General features: G+C 49.8%; 1 protein-coding gene across 1 annotated transcript; it reads right to left on the bottom strand.

Moving 5' to 3' along the window:
- Positions 1–4,565: 4,565 nt before the first annotated feature.
- TM9SF4 (transmembrane 9 superfamily member 4) lies at positions 4,566–20,708 on the bottom strand. Its single transcript, XM_063404501.1, has 18 exons — positions 20,135–20,708; positions 15,022–15,135; positions 13,462–13,561; positions 12,940–13,108; positions 12,732–12,861; positions 12,216–12,339; positions 11,281–11,399; positions 11,061–11,172; positions 10,582–10,652; positions 10,023–10,155; positions 9,446–9,527; positions 9,279–9,354; positions 8,857–8,940; positions 8,499–8,674; positions 8,127–8,190; positions 7,495–7,614; positions 6,918–7,007; positions 4,566–6,602 (listed from the first exon to the last, which is right to left on the bottom strand). The coding sequence occupies exons 1-18, from the start codon at positions 20,627–20,629 to the stop codon at positions 6,453–6,455; spliced, it is 2,409 nt and encodes an 802-aa protein (XP_063260571.1). The 5' UTR covers positions 20,630–20,708; the 3' UTR covers positions 4,566–6,452.
- Between the last annotated feature and the right edge of the window lies 1 nt (position 20,709).

Genomic DNA, 20,709 nt, shown 5'->3' with positions numbered 1-20,709 from the left:
TTTGGGGCTGCAGGTCTAGGACAGGGCTGTGAAGCAGGCAGAGCCCAGCAAACCATTCCACTGGGATCCCTCTGTTCCTGCCACACCTGTACCAGGAAGATTGCACCAGACTGAGCCTGAGGGCAGCAACTACAGCACGTAATTGTTCAGGAGGTTTTAGTTAAATAAAGGGATGTTTTAAATTGGCTGGTTTGAGGGGTGTCTAAAGCAATAGGAACTGTGCAGTCACCTAAGGTAGGAACCCATAGACCTCCAATCAGCAAAAGGACAGGACGTGAACTTGCCAGCCCTTATAAATCAGACCCTGGATTCTCAGAAAGCCAAGGACCTAATGTGCCCCTAGAAATAACTAACAAATAGCCAAGCTACTCCCTGGCAGCAGAGGGTTAACCCTTGCCCATCCTTCCAGGCTCAGATTGCCAGAACCCTGTGAAAGGCTGAAGATTTTGTTTTCCCCCTGGAATTACAGCTCACTCAAAATCCATTTGTTTATCCAACATGTTATCTTGCATTTGCTTCCACTGAATTTCACATGACAGAATACCCACACACCACGTTGTGACAGACCCCGTTCTCTGTCTCACAACATTGCTACTTCTTTAGCCTCAGTGTTGAAAAATGGTGTCACTTCAACTGGAATCCTTTTTTTTTTGCCTCCGGTAGATTGATGATTTCAGTACTTTTGTTGAGCTCAGCTCTTTGTTCTTAATTCCTTCCTTGCTGACAGATGAACAGCAGCTGCTGGGAAGATTTCCTGCAGTTCACTGAAAAAAGCCCCTTTTCCTTTCTCTACCATTGCACCACCTTTGCTCTCTGGACAGAGCAACCCCACAGAGACATTTTCTGCTACCTGGAATTAAAATTTCCACAAATAAATCTTCAAAGATGTGCTTCCCATCACCCTACCTTCTTGCTTATCCTCTAATCCCAGTTAGTCAGGCTGACTGAATTCTCCCTCAGGTGCCTATTTTTAGTTAATTGCCTGCCCAAGCCCTGGAGCTATTCTGCCACTGAACAGTGAAGTGGATGCATGGCTCAAACAGAACCACTTCAGCTTTCCATCATCATCCAAAATTTGTGTCTTTTCCATAACTTATTTCCTGTATTTTTTCCCAGTTCCAAGAGATGGGAGCTGCCACCTGAAGCTCTGAATCCCATCCTGGCCGACCTCTGTGCAGTAGGAGAAGGTGGTTTGGTTTAACCTGGTCTGCTGGATCAGGGAAGCCCAGGTTCTTTTCACCCCCCTGCCCAGCTTTGGCATCCCTCACATGCCACTGATCCTCTCTTGGAAAGCAGCTGGAAGCTGCCAGGGAGATACCATCCCCACTGATCCAGCTGCCTTACAGGACCACTATTCCTCTTCCCCACCAGGTCTCAGGTTCTGTTGTCCCTGCTGCACAATCCATGCACACTCACATTAGGCTCACCTTTGGCTATTCCCAGAGATGGACTTGCTTCCTTCTAGTGAATAACTGGGATCCCCTAGGAATCCTACATGTTTCAGCTATTCTTGTGGCTGCAGGTAAGGAGTTTTCTCCTGGGGTACAGTCTGCAATCTCTACCTGGAGCCAGCTCTACATCTTCCCACAGGCCAACTTAACAGTTCAGACTGGCATGCAAACAGGTTGAGTAAAAACAACTGGTGTTCAGAAAACAGATCACCTTCTGCTGCTCACAAATCCACACCAGGAGATGAGCATGGCTTTCCTCTTCAAAGTACATTTTATTTCCATGTGCACAGGTGGGCTGCAGGAGGAGCCTGAAGCACCTTCCTCACTCTGCCCGTGGCTGAAGCCAGGTCTGCGTGGTCCTTTCCACCAGTGCCTAAATACCAGCATGGAAATAGAGCATACATGACACACAGGGAGCTTCTCTGTGTCAGATCACAGTGACAAGGAAAGTTAAAAGCATTGCAGAAGATAACCAGGGAACTTGGAATTAATTTTTTTATTACTATAAATAGGTCACCTCTTCAGCTGGGGGAAGAATCCTCAACATTGAAATGTTTTGTTACAAACCAACCATCCCTCACTTTTGTGTCTTTGTTTTGAACTGCTGTGCAAGGGGATAAGAGCTCTAGCATGGAATGTACTGAGTGGACTGGGGACAGCTCCAGGGCCTGCAGGACAGGGACAGCCTCCAACACCTGGGACAGGCTAGGCTGGCTGAGTGTCCAGGGACAGAGCAGGGACAGACCTGCCTGCAGCCCTTCTCCCTCTGTAGTCAGTGCCTTGTGCTTGAAGGTGACACATGAGCTTTGCTCACAGCCCTCAGCAGCACAGCCCACCTCAGGGTGCCTTGGGAGGCTGCAGAAGCCTGCACACTGCAGCACATCCCAGAACTTCTGCTGGAAGCCACTCTGGAGTTTGAGTTCTCCTCACCCTACTGAGTGCCTCAGCCTTGATGCTTTGTGGAGCTTTCCCACTTTAGTGATCCCTGATATCTATGAGATATTTTTAGAAAGACTGTTTTATAACATTTGAACCAGTGTTTTCCTTAAATGAAGATACTGAAGAACACAGAGCTGTTCTTCATCTGCTGATGTATTCTTGAGACCCAGGGTGGCTACAAGAAGCACAGAAAAGAACCTGTAGAACCCCTGAGAGCAGCCAAGTTCCGAAACTGCTGCTGGAAGAAAAGCTGAGTTACCTTTGCAGCCACAAATCATACCAAGAACCCTCTCCCAGCACAAGCTCTGCTACCTGCCCCAGGAGCCTGTAAACATCCGATTGGAAGGTGAAGGGTTTGGGGTTAGCCATGGGAGGGGATGGGAAAGCCACAGTGTCCTGTCCCTCTCCAGGGCTGGCATTCACTGTCCCTTCTTGCGCTGGTTCTGGACAGGCCCCGTGCCTGACCTCCCTCCCTGCAGCTACAGCTGCCAAAGCCAGAAACTTCCCATTGTTAAAGCTCAACTGCGTTTCTAAAAACAAACTTTCTAGCACTTTTACACAGCGTGAATAACCTCTTTTAACGGAGTAGTTTGGGTGCTGTAAACAAGGTTTTTAAATTGTAATTAAGTGCCATTAGGAAATGTACGGTTCAACACTAAAATTAGCTCTTGCAAAATGAAGTTCAAATTGAAAGCATCTTTTATAATGAAGTTGTTTATTAAAAGCATTTGGATGATCTACCCCAGATGTCTTCATGGAGGGGCATTTGGGTTTTGACTGGATTAAGACAAGACAGAATCAAAAGGCAGGTCAAAGATACAGTTCCCTAGAGGAAGCCACAGAGGTTTTTAAATTTCTTCCAAGCAAAGAATTAGACCCACAAGAAAAAAAAAAACAAAAAACCAGCACCCCACTGCGGAGGCAGCCACAGCAGACACCATTATCCCCTGTCAAGGAGAATAATGTTTGTTAGACAGAAAGTTCTGGTCACTTGGTTTCACTAAACTTTCCAGCCCATGTGGCACCATTTCAGACAAGTCCAGCCCACTCCCCATCCTAAATAACCCCGACAGGCTGTGCTCCCCAAAGGCTGGAGAACCAGGACCAAACCTCAGCTTAAGCTACAACTGGCTGCAGGCACCAGCAGCATTTGAAGATGAAACAGGGCAAAGCACACAGGGCCCTCTTGGGATTCTCCTTTAGAACATGGATGAAAAGCTGACAGCCATGATCAGTGTCAGGTGCTTGTCTAAGAATGATCTAGTTTTCAGCTCTAGTTTTCATTCCTAATTCAGCCACCCTTAAAACATGCCCTTTCCTCAGCAGCTTTCCCCTGGTGCTGAGGACTGACAGAATATGAATACACTCATCTGCCAAAAATGAGAAGTGAGTTCAACATGGATTGTCCTGGTGGTGGAACTGAAGCTTCCTTTGCCTTTTTAAAGGGAGAAGGGATTATTCTGATGATTTCTGAGTTTTGATTCAAGTATTTGCCAGCTCTGGTCTCACTCACAGACACTCAGCAGCCCTCAAGACTGTATTCCATAACCTGGGGGAATCACATCCATTGCTCTGCTGGGCAAACCATCTCAGGAAAAGAGAATTCACTTTGCCTCCCCCAGCCAGCATCCCAGCAGAGGCTCACTGATCTGCCACACACCCCCCCAGCAGAAACACACAAGCTCTGGGAAGCCAATACAGCTGGAAGCCAATGCTGAGGGCCCAGCTTCCACACCAGCAGCACTCCTCAAACTCCTGCTCAGAGGAGGGAATGGCAGCTCATTTTCAGAGCTGTGCTCTTCCCTCTGCTGCTCTAAAGCCCTGCCCAGCACTGCCTTCCAACAGTTCTGCTGCTCTGCCCACCAGTGCCGCACATCAAACAACACATCTCACACGAGACACGAGTTGCTCAAATGATCTTACCCAGCACACAGCACCAGCAGACCCAAACACCTCAACTGGTGGCATAATTACAATATTTGGCAGCATTCAGGGCATGCCACACTGGGAGAAACTTAGTTTACCAGGAGAAAAATGTTACAAAGAAAACCAGAGTATTCCAAGCTCTGCTTCTGGCTGAAGCCACACATCACAGACCACGTGGGTATCGAACAGGCCAAGCATTACAAAAAGAAATCCTCCAGAGGTGGCTTAGGACAACCCAAGAGAGCAGGATGACAGGACAATGGCAGATTTATTTACAATAGGACACAAAGAATACATACATTAATTAAAAATTACAAAGAATACAGAGAAAACACTTCAGGGAAGGGAGAGAAATCAATGCTGGCTGAGCCTCTCCACTGGGGCAGGGGCAGAAGAAAAAAAAAGAAAAAAAATCAACGAAAATCTCAGAGAGGGACCTCAAATCAGAACTGACACAGGACTCCACAGCACAGCTGGCTCACAGTTGCATCCCCTCCTCCCTTTTTCCATCCATGATTCCTGGCTGATTAGACTTTGGCATGATGGGCAGGGCCAATAGGAAGGGACACAGGCCATTGCATGGACCTGGTGGAAACTTATGGCAGTTGGGGTTTAAAAAGGCCCCAAAGCCCTCCCTGGGAGCAAGGAGGGCTCTGGACAGTTTTGGGTTGGAATGATGTGACCTCTGGCAGCTGGTCATTGGAAGACCTTACTCCAAAAAGAAAAATTTTCATAGATCTCACTAAAAAAAACCTCTTCTCTGTAGTCTTGGCTGAATCCAGTGAGTGTGGGGATGGAAGGAGCCTTCACTGCAACGTGGAACCCTTTTACTGATAAACATCACTGAAGTGACCAAAATAAAATAAAACAAACCACACAACCCAACTTTAACCTCTTTTAAAAAGAGCTTCCCACGGGCCAATTCAGGCATCGAGCCATGGGAAAAGAGCCCATGCCAGCTATCCAGGAGAGCTTGGACTGTTTTTTGTGGAGAAGAACAAAATACAGCTATGGGGTGTACACTTTTCCTGTTCCCTGGAGGTAGAGAATTTCAGAGGAGGAGCAGAGAGCAGCAAGGGCAGCCAGAGCACAGGGCCAGCGAGAGAGCCACACTCCCAGCCATGGGACAGCTCATGGGGCCACCTGCCTGTGCCAGCCCCTTCAGCACAGCCTGCACAGCCCTGGGGCAGCTCAGGCCCAACACTGCCTCAGATCACTTGGCACTAACACCACGGCACCGCAGCCATCCCCTGCAGGCTCTGCAGGATCCCAGTGGCATTCCCAGGAAGGAGCCTGCCCTGATTCCTCACTCCTCCAGAGCAGAGCTATTGACAGGAACAAACTCTTGTAGTTACCTCACACATCCTTCCAGTCCTGTATTCCAGCACAACCACATCACTTCCAGCAGGACGTCTGTCCTGCCTTCTGAAGGAGAGGCAATCCCACCCTCCCACAGTGGCCTGTGCTGTCCGAGGCTGGAGGGAGGGAGGGAGAAGCGATTCCAAAGGTTGCTCAAGCTCTCTCAGGGTGAAATTGCACTTCCCAGGCTCTGAATGGCACCTCCAGCAAATTGTAAACAAGTTGAAGCCAGGACTTCGGTGATCGGAGTGCGCCGGACTCCCGCTGGGTGAGCCTCAGGCTCCGCTTATTCTGCCATAGTCACGCTCCCTCTTCTGTGCAGACACGAAGGCAGGAGAAAAACCCAGTCTGATACTTGTCTGAAGAGTCTCCCTGAATCCTAGAGCACCCCAGGGGCTGGAAGAAAACGTTTTCACAAATGTTTCCACTGCTGTCTCAAATCCGTTCATCATCAACATAAAAAAAAGGATGGATTAGCAAAAAGGGGGTTTACTTATACAGAGGGATAGTTCTCTGCTAAAAAACTCCCTCAAATATGGAACAGGATAATAAAGTTAAAATGTAAGGTATCTACAGACCCCTTTTCCCCACAGAAGTAGCCCAGAATCCATGTACACTGTGCCAAAGTTACATTCCAAATCGAGGAGTTAATTATTTCTCTTGTGACTCTCCCACTGGATTTTTGTTTCCTTTAAAAAGAGCTGGGAGAAGATGTCCCTGTCCCTCCGGGAGGACACGTGTTCAGAGGTGTGTGATTCCTGCTGGGGGATTCCAGCTTCAGTCGATTTTCACGGCGGCGTAGATCTTCCGCACGAACATGTAGGCGGCGTAGAAGCCAATGGTGCCCGTCAGGAGCCAGAAGGACAGGACCATGAGGGCAGTGTAGCCAAAGTACAGTAAGGAGGGAATGAACTCAACAATGTCCAGCTGAAACAGAAGAGGATGAAAAAGTCAGCAAAATAACACACCCAGGCGAGAAACCACCAGTGCCCTCTGCAAGGGGTTCTCTGGCAGAGGGAAGCTTTCATTTTTGTGCAGCCAAAGGGAGATCCCCTTTGAGGTGGGGTCAAGGAATGTTGCTCTGCACAAGTTCTGGGGCACACTCCTCTCTCCTGTCTGGAAGGGCTGTCAGCACTGTCTTGGGCTGGCATGGGCAGACTGGAACTCAGCAGGCACAACATTTCCTTTCCCAAAGCCCACGGTCACCCCCAAAACCACGGCACTTTCACCCAGGAGGAATACCTTGTTCACAAAGTAGAAGACAGCATAGATGAGCACGTAGAAGGCAGATCCTCCAGACACCAGGAAGGTCCTCCACCACCAGCGGTAATCCTGATAGGGTAAAGAGCCTCGTTATCCCCCTGACTTTCTTCTCCCCAGGCACTGCCTCAGGGAATCTGTGACCTTTCCAGGACAGGGAGAAGACCGCCCATCTTCCTTCAAAGGAAATCCACAGCTTGGGACTGGGGGACTTTTTTTTTTTGTCACAAAAGCGTTTCCAAACCAAGAGATGTGATGCTGACAGTCAGGCTCAAAGCACCTGCTGCCCAAGGACATGGCTCGCATTTAGCCTTGCATTTTGTTTTGGATGTGGATGGAATGGAACAGTTTGGGAACAGCTCAAAACACCCTGTGCCCAGCCAAATTCCTGATGTGAAATCACAGTTCCCAGCCCAAGAGATAATCAAGGAGCTTTAATTGCCTTGAGAGTGAAGAGGCATTAGGGACAATCACATCTGTGTAGCAGCAATAATGTGATCTGTGCTTTTCCAGGAGCAAGTACCCACAGCTACCCAAATTACAAACAATGAAATCTCACCTCAGCACAGAGCTGGAAATAAACCATGACAATGCTGATCTGGGAGCAGGATACCACCAGAATTATAAACACCAGGAAGAGGAAGCCAAAAAGGTAATAGAACTGGTTCTCCCAGATTGCCTGAAATAAACATACAGCACAAATTTGTTTCCAAGTTATTGTGATCAATCACTGAATGTGGGACTAACTTCTGGCAGCCAGCCAGGGGAAAATAAGGAGCCCCTCAGCCTCACCCAGATGAAACTACAGACCTAATGCATTTCACAATGTCAGAGGATTCAGGTTGCAAAAAGGTGCACAAGGACAGCTCTGAGGTAGCTTGTTCATTCCCCTGCATCTCCCAAGCAATGGAACAGCAAAATCTTCTCCATCCATACAAGGTGAAAAACGGGTAGCAGTGGAATCCCTCCTTGATGTACTGTTACAGCAAATTTTGTCTTTACCATAACCCTTCAAACCACCAGGAGAGTCCCATAGCTCTCTCTGAAAAATACTGAATGGTCTGGAAGAAACCAGCTACCCCTTTCAGAGACTACAGAAATAGAAGACTGCTCCAGTGGAAGCCCTCTCCCTTTCAAAAGCTTTGGCATGAAAGGAACCCTATTGAGGAGGAAAGTGGGTTAAATGCTTACACTGAAAATGAAGAACAGTTCGATGAACATGGCTCCAAAAGGCAGAATACCAGCCATGAGGATCCTGCAGAGCAGAAACAAAAACCATAAGCAGCACGATATAACTGTCTGGACATTAAAAATTCCTTGTAACCACACAGAAAACTCCAAGCAAAGGCTCTACATTCCCAGATTACTAAACTTCACAGGCAATGGCACAGCTGCTCCCACTGTTGAACATGTACCATCAATAATCCAAATTATCCATGTGGTCTCAAGGACCCTGATCTGCCATCTGTCCATGTCCAGAGAGCAGCAGAGGGTGACACTCAGCAACCCAAGGGGACAGGGAGGAGGGGGCTTAACTCACCGTGTTTCCCACTCATCACTCACCCCACAAATTTGTTCATATACCACCTCTGCTCCGGGATCTGCCTGGGAATCTGATTTGTCCGTACAGGATTGTCATACGGCTGCTTGCGAAATCCAAAGTAGTAACCCAGGTAGACCAAGGGCAAGGAGATCCCAAACCACATGCACAGCAAGGCCACCATGGTAGGGAAAGGCACCTGGAATCACACCAAGAGCCACAGAAGTGAGGCTGACAGCTCTCCTGCCCTGGGGACTGATGTCATGGGCCAAGCCAACCCTCCAGTCACCCATTTGGAAAGGTCTGGGAAGCCAAGTGAGTCCCTATCAGCCCAGTGACCCTCTCCCACCCAGCCAGCCCCAGGCTGAGGGTGGCACCTACCGCACCAGAGGAGTGTTTCCCCCAGATGAAGCAGTTGAGGACAAAGCAGATGCCAAAGACGACGCCCGGGTACAGGGTTGCTGTCTGCAAGATGAACCACGGTGTAAGAGAGAGCACCTGACTCATCAGCCAGATGTTCCTATGGAATGAGTCCATTTCTCCTACAAGGCACACGTGGGGGACGTGTCCCTTGTGCTACAGGATAAGGACACAGAGCTGGGCTGTGGGGAAGACCTTGGACAATCCTCTTTGCTCTAGTACATACTCTGGTGGTGCCTTTTCTGTACAGCTACAAGGACTCAACCCACAGCAAATGTGCAGCACAGCCAGACTGTGTTCAGCCACCACAAACATGTGGAGCTTATCCACAGATCCTGCCATGAGCAAACCTGGATAAACAGCACAGAACATCCAAGACTCACACAAAAAGCTCCCTTCTTCCATCGATGGCCTTTCAGAGTCCGGTATAAGCGGCCAGCAAAGAATCCACCAAAAACCCTGGACAGAAACAAGCCAAGACAAGGAAAATGAGCTGTTGTTGCAGGGAAGAGGCAGGAGAGCACAGGGGAGAAGCCATGGAGGCACCTACCCCATGAACATGAAGAGGAAGCAGGCAGTTGTCATCAGTGCGCCCCGGCTCGAAGGCGACAGCATCCCCAGCATAGCAACAACTGCAGAGGGAAACAGGACAAGGAACAGCAGCTCTGAGGGATGTGTGCTGCAGCAGCTGGAGGACAGGGGCCTGTCCAATCCGCAGCCCACAGCTGCCTGCAACCTCTGCACTAGCCCGATTTCCTTCACAGCATAACACACCCACAGCCTCCAGCAGTGGCCACAGAGGAAGGCACAGCTTTGATCTCAGCTACAGACCATGCTTCAGCCTCAGCTTCCCCAGGGATGGGGCAGGTGCAGCTCAGCAAGCAAGGCACACCTGTGCAAAAGTCTCCCGGCCCACTATCAGCCAAAGCTCACGGCTCGGCAAAAGAAATACAACCACACAAAGCTGCCTTCAGCTGGGCAATGGCATCCAGTGCCGAGCCCAGGCTGATGGCAACAGGAAGCAGCTTCATGGGCCTCACTCCAGCTAAGGTGAGCACAGGGTGATGTCAAACATCCTTGAACAATTATTCGTGTTACAGCCACCCCGTGCAACATGTGCCACTTACAGATGACAATCAGGATCATACAGAAGAGCTGAATTCCAGAACCCAGGAGAGAGCTGAGGATCATAGGGTACTGTGGAGGCCTGAAGACATCTCCATGCACAAGTTTCCAACCAGATTCCTCCATGGTATCTTCCTACAGCAACAACAGAAAAAGGAGGTTTTTTAGATGTGATAGGCTAGGGGAAATTAAGGTCCTACCACAGCCAGCCTAAGAGGTTAACTACCCTGGATCCAGTTTTTCTACTGAATTTTACCACTCTAGCCAAGAAACTTCTTTCCTCTTGGGCTAAAAACAGCTGAGACCTGAATTATCAGTGCCAGGGCACACATTTACAGAGCTGTCTGCAGTCACTGCTTAGGTCTGAAGACATCTGAACTGGTGTCTGATTGTTCAGGCAGAAAAAGGTGTGTGACAGCACAACACAACTGCCCCTCCCATGGCCTGGGCTCAAAGGAAAAGAGGGGCAAGGGAGGAGACAATACATTCAGGTCTGCACCCTGGATCCCTCCTGGCCTGTGCTTCCCTCCCTCTAATCCAGCTCAAGGAACAAACACATACAATGTCATCTTCTTTGTTGTAGTTGGCAATGTCCTTCCGCAGAGTCCGGATGATGATCATGCTGAGAATCCCTGAAAACAAGCACAGAGTTCAGCTCAGAGGCTCCCACATGGCTGTGCTGCTCTCATGCTGTGCAACTGCCAACACACTGTTCTGGCTGGGAGAGGAGGTCTTGAGTCATCAGCAAAGATAGAAACAAAACCCCAAGGAGCAGGGAAGGCAGTATTCCAGCAGAAATGGGGCATTGTGACTTTCTTGTGGGTTTTTTTACTCCCTTAATGACCCCAGTAAGAGAAAGGCTGCTAACTGCCTGACCCCACAGGACACTGTTTGAACTGGGAGGCTTTAAATTGGTTTCCTGCTCCTTCTGACCAGGTTCAGACGTGGCCACATCCTCCTCAAGCCACCTGCAGTTAAGGCTTAAAGAAAATTCCCTGCAGATAATGGTAAAGCCTTCCTCTCCCCACACATCCACTCACCTGAAAGGAAGAAGACAACCACAACCGAGTTAATGATAGAAAACCAGTGGATCTGCACATCACTCATGGTCAGGTAGGTGTCCCAGCGGGAAGCCCACTTAATGTCACTTTCCTGAAAAAACAGGAGAGTTCTCCTCATACCAGCACATTCCCAATGTCTTCCACTACTCCAGTGACACTTGGAGCATCACTGCCAGCCAACTCCCCAGTACTGCCTCACCTCCCAGTGCACAGAGTAGGTGAAGAGCAACTGGTTCTCTTTAGTAGGATCTATTTCCTGAGGGGCAGAGCCCGTGGCTTCGGGCAGGGTGCACATGCTCTTCTCATCAGCCTTCAAGTCTGTAAGGGAAAGCACAGCACACGGTGAGCCCTTCCTCTGACACCACCTCTCCCTTGGAGCATCATCCTGAGGGCAGTGGGCCGCAGCAATTCCAGGTGGGGAAGCACTCGCTCCTTGCTCACCTGCTCTGCAGTTTGCAAAACTATTCTCCTGACCAGCAGTGGAGCACCATTAACTAACTTTCAGGAAAGCTATGCACAGGGCTCTCCTTAACTGGAAGGATAAAAGCCAGAGGTTCTGAAGCCAAGGATCTAGACCATGAACAAATCTTCTATTCCACATGATACAGTGAGTAACAAGACCTCTGCAGCACTGCCTGCCCTGCCAGGGGGGAGCTGCGTGGGGTGATCCACACCATGAGCAACTGCCCTTCTAGACACCTTTTTCCATTGGGCTCACTGAGGTAGGAGTGTTTTCCCCAAACCATTATTTTCACATTTCAATCCCCCAGAACAGTTCCAAACATCCTGTGTGTCCCTGAACCAGCACAGAGTGTCCCAGTCAGGGAGATCTGTGCCACAGCAAGAGCTAGAATGTCAGGCATGCCTCATAACAGATGACACAGTACAAAAAAATCCAACCCCAAAACCTCAAACTCAGATCTTTTTACAGGAATTCATTTTCCATGGATTGCAATTCATAGATATGTCTCTCTTGTTGGTACTTAATAACAAAGTGGCTTATTATTCTTGTAATTTAGACTCTTTACTGTGCCCTGTGAAGCAACAATTGGCACCCTGATATGTCAGTGGCATCCAACTTTTGTCCACACAGGAGATTCCTCCCCCTTGCTCCCCTCCCCAAGAGTCTCTTACCTTCTAGTTTAATGCTTTGGGGAATCACCTCGAAGCGCACCACCCTGTAGGTGTGCTCCTGGCTCTCCTCCACATCCTCTCTGTGGTAGTAAAGGATGAAGGAGAGGTGGTTGTGCAGGTAGAACTGAAACAGTGACATAAAATAAAACATCAGCACCCCATGGGAAGAAGAGGCAAAGCTGAGAAGCAACAACTGCAGAAAACAGCTTCAGTGAGGGAAAACTAAAGACTCCAACACCAGAGATCAGCCAGTCTTGGGGGCACAGTGCCTTTGCTCTACTGAGGGCAAACCACTGCCTGATCCTGTCTAAAGTTACCCAGTGAATAAAAGCAAGGACTCCTGGCTTTCCCACCTTTCTAACACCCACCCTCTTCTGCCCAAAGGAGACCTTTCTCATATTTCCAGTATTACTAAAACCTTTTGGTTGCATTCCCAATTCTGATCCTCTCTGGCAGACCTCCAACAGGCACCCAGATTTCCTCCAGGCACCCTCACACAGCACCTCCATTCTATACCTTGTTACCGTCCATAAACCCCAGCCTATATCCATGCTCGAACTGCACATCCTTCTCCTTCTTCTTCTCCTCTTCCTCACGATTGGAATAAAACTCCAGCCGTGTTGCCACAGGGAGGTTATCAGCAATGCTGAAAACAGATTTCACATCAAATTTGTGCACAGCACCAAATTCCCCCGGACACAAATCCATGCTGGAGGTGACTCACAGGTGGACGTAGTAATCCTCCCTGATGCGCTCGGCGATGAGCTTGCTCTGCTCCACTGTCAGAGTGACTGGCTTGTTGGGAAAGTTGCACAGAACTTCACATTTCTTCTCCACATTCATGGAGACCTGGAAAGGTGTATTTACAATTCGGTCCCCTCGAAGAACCTCACCTGGAAAACAGGAAAACATGGGCAGGGTTGGAGACTGCCAGGCCTCCTGCTGCTGATCCTGCTGCCAGGCACTGTGCAGCTGCAGGGACCACAGCAAGTCTCCTTTGCTACCCTAAGTGCAAGGATAAGATTGCAAATCAGTATAGCTACTTTGTTGGAAGTCTCAAGCACTGCTTATGAAGCAGGTTACTCGCTCTCCTTCAGGACGAGCACTTCCTCTGTCCAACACACAGGCACTGGTGTTTGCACACAGTGAATCAGAGGAAGCAGATTCTCTCAGCTCAGCAGAAGTGACACTTGGAATTGCTTTTACCCCTGGAAACACCCCCCCACACTGTCTGACAGGTACACACCGAGGTTCTCAGCCTTGTACGTGATCTTGCTGGGCTGGCAGAAGGGCAGTGAGTAGTACTCATACGGCAGCTGGGTCCGGGAGCTCGTCAGCTTCACAGCCTGCAGGAAGAATGGAAGGATTATCCCCAAGAAAAAAACTTCAGATAATTTTCTGTCCTCTCAGCATCATCCAGAAGCTGATGCTTACTTCTAGACCTTCTATAAAGCTCACTTCCAGAAGATACTACTACTACTTAGATTAAAAATAGTATAAGAGACAGATGTTCCTGAGAGACTTCCAGTAGCAATTCATTCACAAACACTCAAAGAACAAAGTACGGTGGGTTCACAAATTTATGTCTCAGTGGAGTCCTAAGAAACAACAAAGAGCTCAAAAGACATTCAAGAGTCGAATTTCATACAAGACTTCCTCAACCAAAAATTCAAATCCCACTGGATGTAGAGGTTTGGCCTCCAGTGCTATGGAGAGTTCAGCAATTTTAATCTCTGTAAGGAAAGCCAGAGAGCCCTCGGTCTGGGAAGACAAGGTGACCAACCACAAACATTCCTGGAGAGTTTCCACAAATCACAGGGTACAAGGGAAGTGCAGAGACATACCACAACAGCCAAGGCCACAGTTGCTCTGAAAAATAGAAGTGTTTTGTAACACAGCCAAGCTTGTTTATTGGAAGAGTGCTGGCAAACACACTGACTTGCCTAAGCACTTGAGGAAGCATTTGGCTCCTGAAATCCCTTTGAGAACAGCCATTCCAAAAGCGTCTTCTTCTGGGAAGCTTACTGTAGCCACAGGCAAGTCTAATTTGCTTAAAAATAGCCTATGTCTGGCAGTTTGTGGGCAAAAAGAAAAACTGTGCTTCATGTGGGAGCAGCCAACCTCAGCAGCCCCGAGGGTGCTGGATTTGCTGAGACAGAGGCCACAGCTTCAGGAAAATAAATGAAATGGGCTATAAATCACTGATGTCTGAAAGCAAAGCCTGGCTTCCTCATGGATAGGTGCAGCAGCTCTGTCATTGAGTACCAGCAATGGTGCGCAGGAACAGCTCTTAGCAAGGCTGGGCTGAAAGATCTGCAAGGCTCAAGGACAAACACCTCCACTGGGGAAGAGCTTCCTATGGATTTCCCTAAAGGCACAGCACAAGCAACCTAAGTATTGAGAAGATCTGATTCAAACCTTATTCCACCATTCATCTTCCACCCAAAGGCACATTCTGCACAAGCACTTTTAGAGTCAGCACAATGCTGGAGAAATTAAATTCACTTCAAAGCCACAGTGAGAAAGGGTCCCTTTTCCCAAACAGAGCAACATCTTGAGGACTTTGGTGCAACAGCTGAAGGAATTTTGTAGAAGAGATCAGGGGCAAGAACAGGAAAATCATGTTGGAACCTGAACACTGGGAAACAGGAAATATCTGAACCCAAAATTTTAGCATCAGGATCCCCAAATTTAACTTTCCAGCCCCTCTTAGCTGCTATGGTACAAAAAAAAAAAAAAAAGGAAAAAAAAAAACCAAAAGAAGAAAAAGACCAAACCAAACAGACTAACAGCACGTTTATCCTACCTTTATTTCTACAGGATCATTGCGGTGGAAGTTGATGGGAGCCACCCCGGGCACGTAGAACGAGTCTGTGCTGTGCAGCAACAACAGCAGGCCCAGCACACAGCTCAGCTGTTCCTGCAAAAGGAAGAAGGAACAGTAAAATACAACAGAAACACTGGAACAACGTCAGGGATGGGCAACAACACTGGAAATGTTCATCCCAGACATTGGAAAGGATGCGCAGTCAGGTGATTAAACAGAAATTAAATTCGCAAAAGCTGTTCTTAGCTTTGTTTTGTGACCCTCATCAAGTCACTTTCTGCTCAGCGTGTCTCTGCCTCTTCATCTGCAATTAGGGAAAACAAGAAAAATGCCATTTTTATCTGCACCATGAAGCATCAAGCAGGCCATTACTTTACTTTTGCACTGGCCCCCACTGAGCTCCCTGTGTTAGAAAGCTCCATGGATAAGCAGAGAAGAGGGCTGTACCTGGCACTGGATGTGTGTCAGCTCTGCACAGCAGCAGTTACCCTGCAGCTGATCACAGATGGATGCTCACAGGCCACAACCTGCACAGAGTGGTTACTGTGGAGTCAGCTGTGACACCAGGAACTGCACCCAAAGGAACGGTCACACCACCACTCCCTCCTGCTCCACTCTGCTTTCCTCACCCCTCCAGGCCACAACAAAGCTCACTAACATGGCAAAAACCTTTCCACCCCTTTTTTAGAGAGCAGGGTGACAAGACAGGCTCCATGGGGGTGCCAGGAGAACCCAGACCCTAACACAGCAAACCCCTTACTTGACACACCTTGCTGCCTCCTCAGCCCCTCCCGTTACCTCAGGTAACCCAGCTCGAGCATGGGCAGGAAGGCTGTGAAATGAAAATCAAGCTTTAAAGAGTATTAGCCAGCAGCAGCTTGCCTGGATTAGGACATCAGCTCTGGTTTAATCTCACAACGCTACCAGCTTCAGTCCCTCTTCCTGAACTCCCTGTGAATGGCACCACTGGAAAAACACACAAACCTGCTTTGGTTTGGGACAACTCCTGAGCTAATGCTGCAGATGTAAGGAACTAAATCCCCACTGTCCCTGTGTGTCCTCAGCACTGTCAGTCAGTCTGACAGCACCACAGGGAACACTCCACAGGCCAGGTGTGGACAAACAACAGCTCTATCATGGGAATCCTTCCTCAGGTTGGGGGAAAAGAAGTTAAAATTGTGTTTATTGCCCCCACTCCCCTTCTTCTCCATCACCCTCCTCCTGCCTCATTCTAAGGCAAGGAAAGTATGTTTGGCCCAGACACCTGTGAGGGCCAACCAGAGCATCCAGAATTAGTGGAACTCAGCAGGATGAAAAAAAAAAAAAAATGGCAGAAGTATCAGGGGTTTGAAAGTCTAAAATGTATTTAAGATGCAAATGCTAGGCACCTACAGAAAATATGAATACTGAATCATCAGATGCAGGTAGCCTTCCAGTACCTGAAGGGAGCATACAAGAAAAATTGAGAGAGACTATTTACAAAACCATGGAGTACAGGACAAGGGGGAACAGCTTTAAACTGACAGAGTAGGGTTAGATTGTATGTTAGGAAAAAATTCTTTCCTGTGAGGATGGTGAGGCATTGGCACAGGCTGTCCAGAGAAGCTGTGGCTGCTCCATCCCTGGAATTATCCAAGGCCAAGTTGGATGGAGTTTGGAGCAACCTGGGATAGTGGAAGGTGTCCCTGCCCATGGCAGTGGGGTGGAATGAGATGAGCTTTAAGGACCCTGCCAACCCAAACCATTCTGTGATTCTGTGATCTTTTTTGCTTACAAAGGCGATTTTCAGATCTATTCTAAGCACAGCCAAATACACTTGGAACAGGCATAAAGACACAGCTTGGAAACACTCTCGTTAAAGCTGCCTGACCTTCAATACCAATCTGCCTTAAGGCAATTTGGCTCTTACTTTCTGTGCTACACTAAATTTTGCCTTTCCAGTATTTAAAGGAAATGCTCGGTGGATCTCCACAGAGTAGGGAAAGGTCTCCTGGACAGGGGAAGCACTGGAAGGAATCTGCATTCTTGTCCCACCCTGCACTCCAGAGCAGCCAGCAACCTGCAGCCCTTATCTCATTTGTCACTGAAGTGACAGAGCTACACAATGTTACTCACAAACCAAAACCACACCAGTGCCTCCTGTGCTCCAGAGGGTGAGAGGTGACAAAACCAGGACAGAACTTTGGCAGACACTCGGGAGACACATGAGCATGCAGAGGATGAAATTTCTGATGACAATTTTGGCAGAAATATGGCTGTCTTTGCATACAGATGATGATGACTCAGGCAGCACCAGGCAACAGAAAGACAAGAGGGTGACTCTGTAAAGCCTTGCCAGGAAAAAACAGTTGGTAGCAAGAAATGGGGAAGCTGCTATGCAACAGGTGGGGGAAGCTTTGGAAGTGAAATATGAAGGAAATGCCCAGTGCAGGTTCCTGAGCTGGCAGAGCACTGGGAAGCTGAAGGCAGGTGCCTTTCTCATCAGGACCTTTGCTCTTGTACTGACAAATGTGTTTCATCTTCTCCATACAAAGACAGCAGCTTAGAAATGGCACCACGGACACCACCCAAAATATCTGTGTAACTCACAGACCTGGCCAGGTGATCATCTCACACAGGGGATGCCTGCAAGCTGAGTTCTCTCCTATGCCAGGTCAGAACTTCCAGCAGAGAGCTCTGTTTTGGTGCAGTCACAAAGCCCTGGCAAGGCCCAGACTTCCAGCAAACAGGACACACAGCTTTACAGCCTTTTCCAATTATCTGCGTTTCAAAAACATGCACAAACCCCCCTCAAATGACAATCTTGCATCTGAGGTGCCAGGAAATCGTGTAACGGTGCAACAAGTAGCACAACAAATATGCACAACCCCAGACTGAGAAAAACTCAGCTGCAAGTAGGCAAAAATAGGTCAGATTGCTTAAGCCTGATTATTTTCCGATATGCAGACATGCAGAGACACCCTTTCTTAGGAGAATATGAGCTAAATAAAAGAAGTAACTGCAGAAGCACAATCACCCATTCCTGTCCCTCAGATCAAAAGTTCACACACAAATCCTCTCCAAGAAGGCCCTTCTGGATAATTATCTCTAGTCCTGAGGTTTGCAGACAACCCCAGGTTTATCCCATTCAGCCAGACTTATAACAACATTGCCAATTTCTGTGAATTCACAGAAGGTTTCACAAACCACTTGCCAAAACAGAGGACTTGTTCTCTAAATCCCAGTCTGACCCAGCATGAAGAGGCCCTAAAACATCCAGTTATTACCACACTTGTCCTTCCCTAGGGCTTGTAGTCCCTCCAGCTACCACTGCCAGAGTCTGAACTCCAGCATTTATTTAAGGGAAAGAGAAAACAGCAGCTGTTCCCTGGGGCACTCTGCAACAGCTCCAACATGCTCCAGAGGATCCATGGCCTGGCCATGTGCACCCAGGACATCTCTGCCCAGGGTACTGCCAACAACTTGAAGAAACCCTCAAGCAGCAGCTATTTCAAGCATTTGATTTCAGCTGGTGATGCACCAGGGCTGGTTTAGGTCTTAAGGGTTTTACAATCGACATAGGCACTGAAGAACAGAACACAGTATTTGTTCAAAGAGATGAAAAGGAAATAGGAAGTGACAGTGATGGATATCATGAATTGTCCCATCTCTTTTTGGCAGAGAAGGGCAAGAGGGACATCAAACAGCCATAATCGAGAGCTGTTAAGTTTCAAAGACAGCTCTGAAGATAAACAGGGAAAACCACCTGTGCAGAGCCATTCGTCCAAATGGATTCACACAGCTCTCCTATTCCATTTCACTTACTGGAACTTTTTAAATACAGTTACAGAAAGGGAGAAAAGCCACAACTCACTACGCTGTGGGAGGGATAAAACCAACAAGCTCTCTGACCCATGTAACCTTCATTAGCAGGACAGAGCAGTGCCAATGGCACCCTGACACTAGTCCCCTTTTCCAAGGGCTGCCTCCTTGGATGATCCTGATACCTGTTTGGATAAGCTCATCTGTATTACATCCCTGCCCTGCTCACCCTGCACTGGAGGGGCCCAAGAGCCCTTCAGAAGGAGACAAGTACTGCATTCACACTGACTTCAGAGCTCCTCTGACACCAGGAGAGATGCTGGCAGCCTTTTCTGTCCTTCACAGAACAGAGAGCCACGAGGAAATTCCCAGTAGGACCATCCCTAGCTCTCAAAGCCAGCTAAGCACTCCCTCCTCCCTGCCTGGGGGAAAGCCAGCAGGGTATGAAGATACTTAAAGCAAATTAAAAAAACTCCTCAGCTCTCCCAGTCCCCTCCCAGTCACTCCTGAGTCACCTCACAGCCCAGCCAGCAGCGACCTTTGTATCAGCACACATCCTTTATCCATGCCACTACTCCTGCATTGCCACAAAAATACCCTATGAAAGCAAGGAGGAAATCCGTTTTACTCCTACAAGACTTCAAGGAAGATAACAAATGTCTCAGAAGCTCGTTTTCTCCTCTGTGAAGCAACACTGACGCTCACCAGGAACACCTTCAGTTCTCCAAGCATTCAAGGAATAATTCAGGGATGCTGGGACGCGGGAAGGTGAAGCAGCTGCTCGAACTCGGACCCGACAAGCACCACCAAGCATTTGTGAAAACCACACACAGAGCAACAGACTCCGTGCTTGGCACCGGCCGCGGGCCCAGGCTGACACCTCGGAAGGGAAGGCAAAGGAGGTGCCGGGGCTCCCTGCAGCCCAGCCCGCTCTGAGCCCCCCGCGCGGCCCTTCCTGCCCAGACAACGCCGTGAATCAAAAAACGGAGCCAACTTTGCCGTCCAGAGAGCGCGGGGGAGCCGGGACAGGAACCCGCTGGGCTCCGCTGGGCCCCTGGGCACCGAGCGGCGGCCCCAGCTCTGCCCGCCACAGGTGACACCGCCGAGAGACGCGGGGCAGCTGAAGGCCCCGGGCGGGACCGGGGAGCCTCCTCCGGCCAGAGGCCGGGCCTGCATCCCTCCCAGCACGGCGCAGGAGCCCCCGCACCGAGCCCCGCGCCGGTGCCGCCGCCGGGCCGGGCCGGGGCACAGCGGGCGGGACGCGGGGCCGCGCCGGGCCCGCCGCACTCACCATCGCCGCCGACGCCGCCATCTTGGATCCACGTGTCGGCGCTGACGTCACCGGAAGCGGCACTCGGTTGGCTGCGGGGCCGATCGCCATGGCGACCGCGGCGGCCGGGCGGGACCGCGCCGGGCGGCCGCGCTCCGCGCTGCCGGGGCCGGGCCAGCTTAGCTCCGGATCAGCCCAGCCCTCCTGCCGGGCGAGGTGGGGCGGGGGTCTCCGGTCCTCAGCGGGTCTGCGGCCCCGCGAAGCCGGCCGGGGAAGGGGCGGTCCGCTCCGCCATCTTTGCTGAGGGCAGCGGCCTTTGCATGGAGAGGGCACGAGGCTGCGGCCGCCATGTTTGGTGAGGGCACGGAGGCGGTGGGGCGGGAGGCGCTCGGACCGTTCCGAACCTCGCGGTTCCTCCGGTCCCACCGGGCGGGCCGCGGCCCGGGGCTGCTCAGAGGGCGCTGCGGGTCTGCCCGGCGCTGGAGCCCCCGCTCCGAACGGCGCTGCGGGCCCCATCTTTGCCCCAACTTTGCCCCATCCAAAGGGGGCAAAGTTGCGTCTCCCCAGCTCGGGCTGCGGGAACGGCCAGGACAGGA

Source organism: Prinia subflava, chromosome 8, assembly GCF_021018805.1.
Source record: "Prinia subflava isolate CZ2003 ecotype Zambia chromosome 8, Cam_Psub_1.2, whole genome shotgun sequence".
Classification (NCBI taxonomy): Eukaryota; Metazoa; Chordata; class Aves; order Passeriformes; family Cisticolidae; genus Prinia; species Prinia subflava.
Note: the sequence above shows the minus strand (reverse complement) of the source record. Positions and strands in the feature narration are given on the sequence as shown.

Coding starts and splice junctions, on each gene's coding strand:
- TM9SF4 (XM_063404501.1), bottom strand. CDS start 20,629: ATGGGGCCCGCAGCGCCGTTCGGAGCGGGGGCTCCAGCGCCGGGCAGA. Junction 10,156..10,581: donor ACAACAAAGAAGATGACATT/GTATGTGTTTGT, acceptor TTGTTGCTGTAG/GAAGATACCATGGAGGAATC. Junction 8,191..8,498: donor TATATGAACAAATTTGTGGG/GTGAGTGATGAG, acceptor TCTGCTCTGCAG/GATCCTCATGGCTGGTATTC.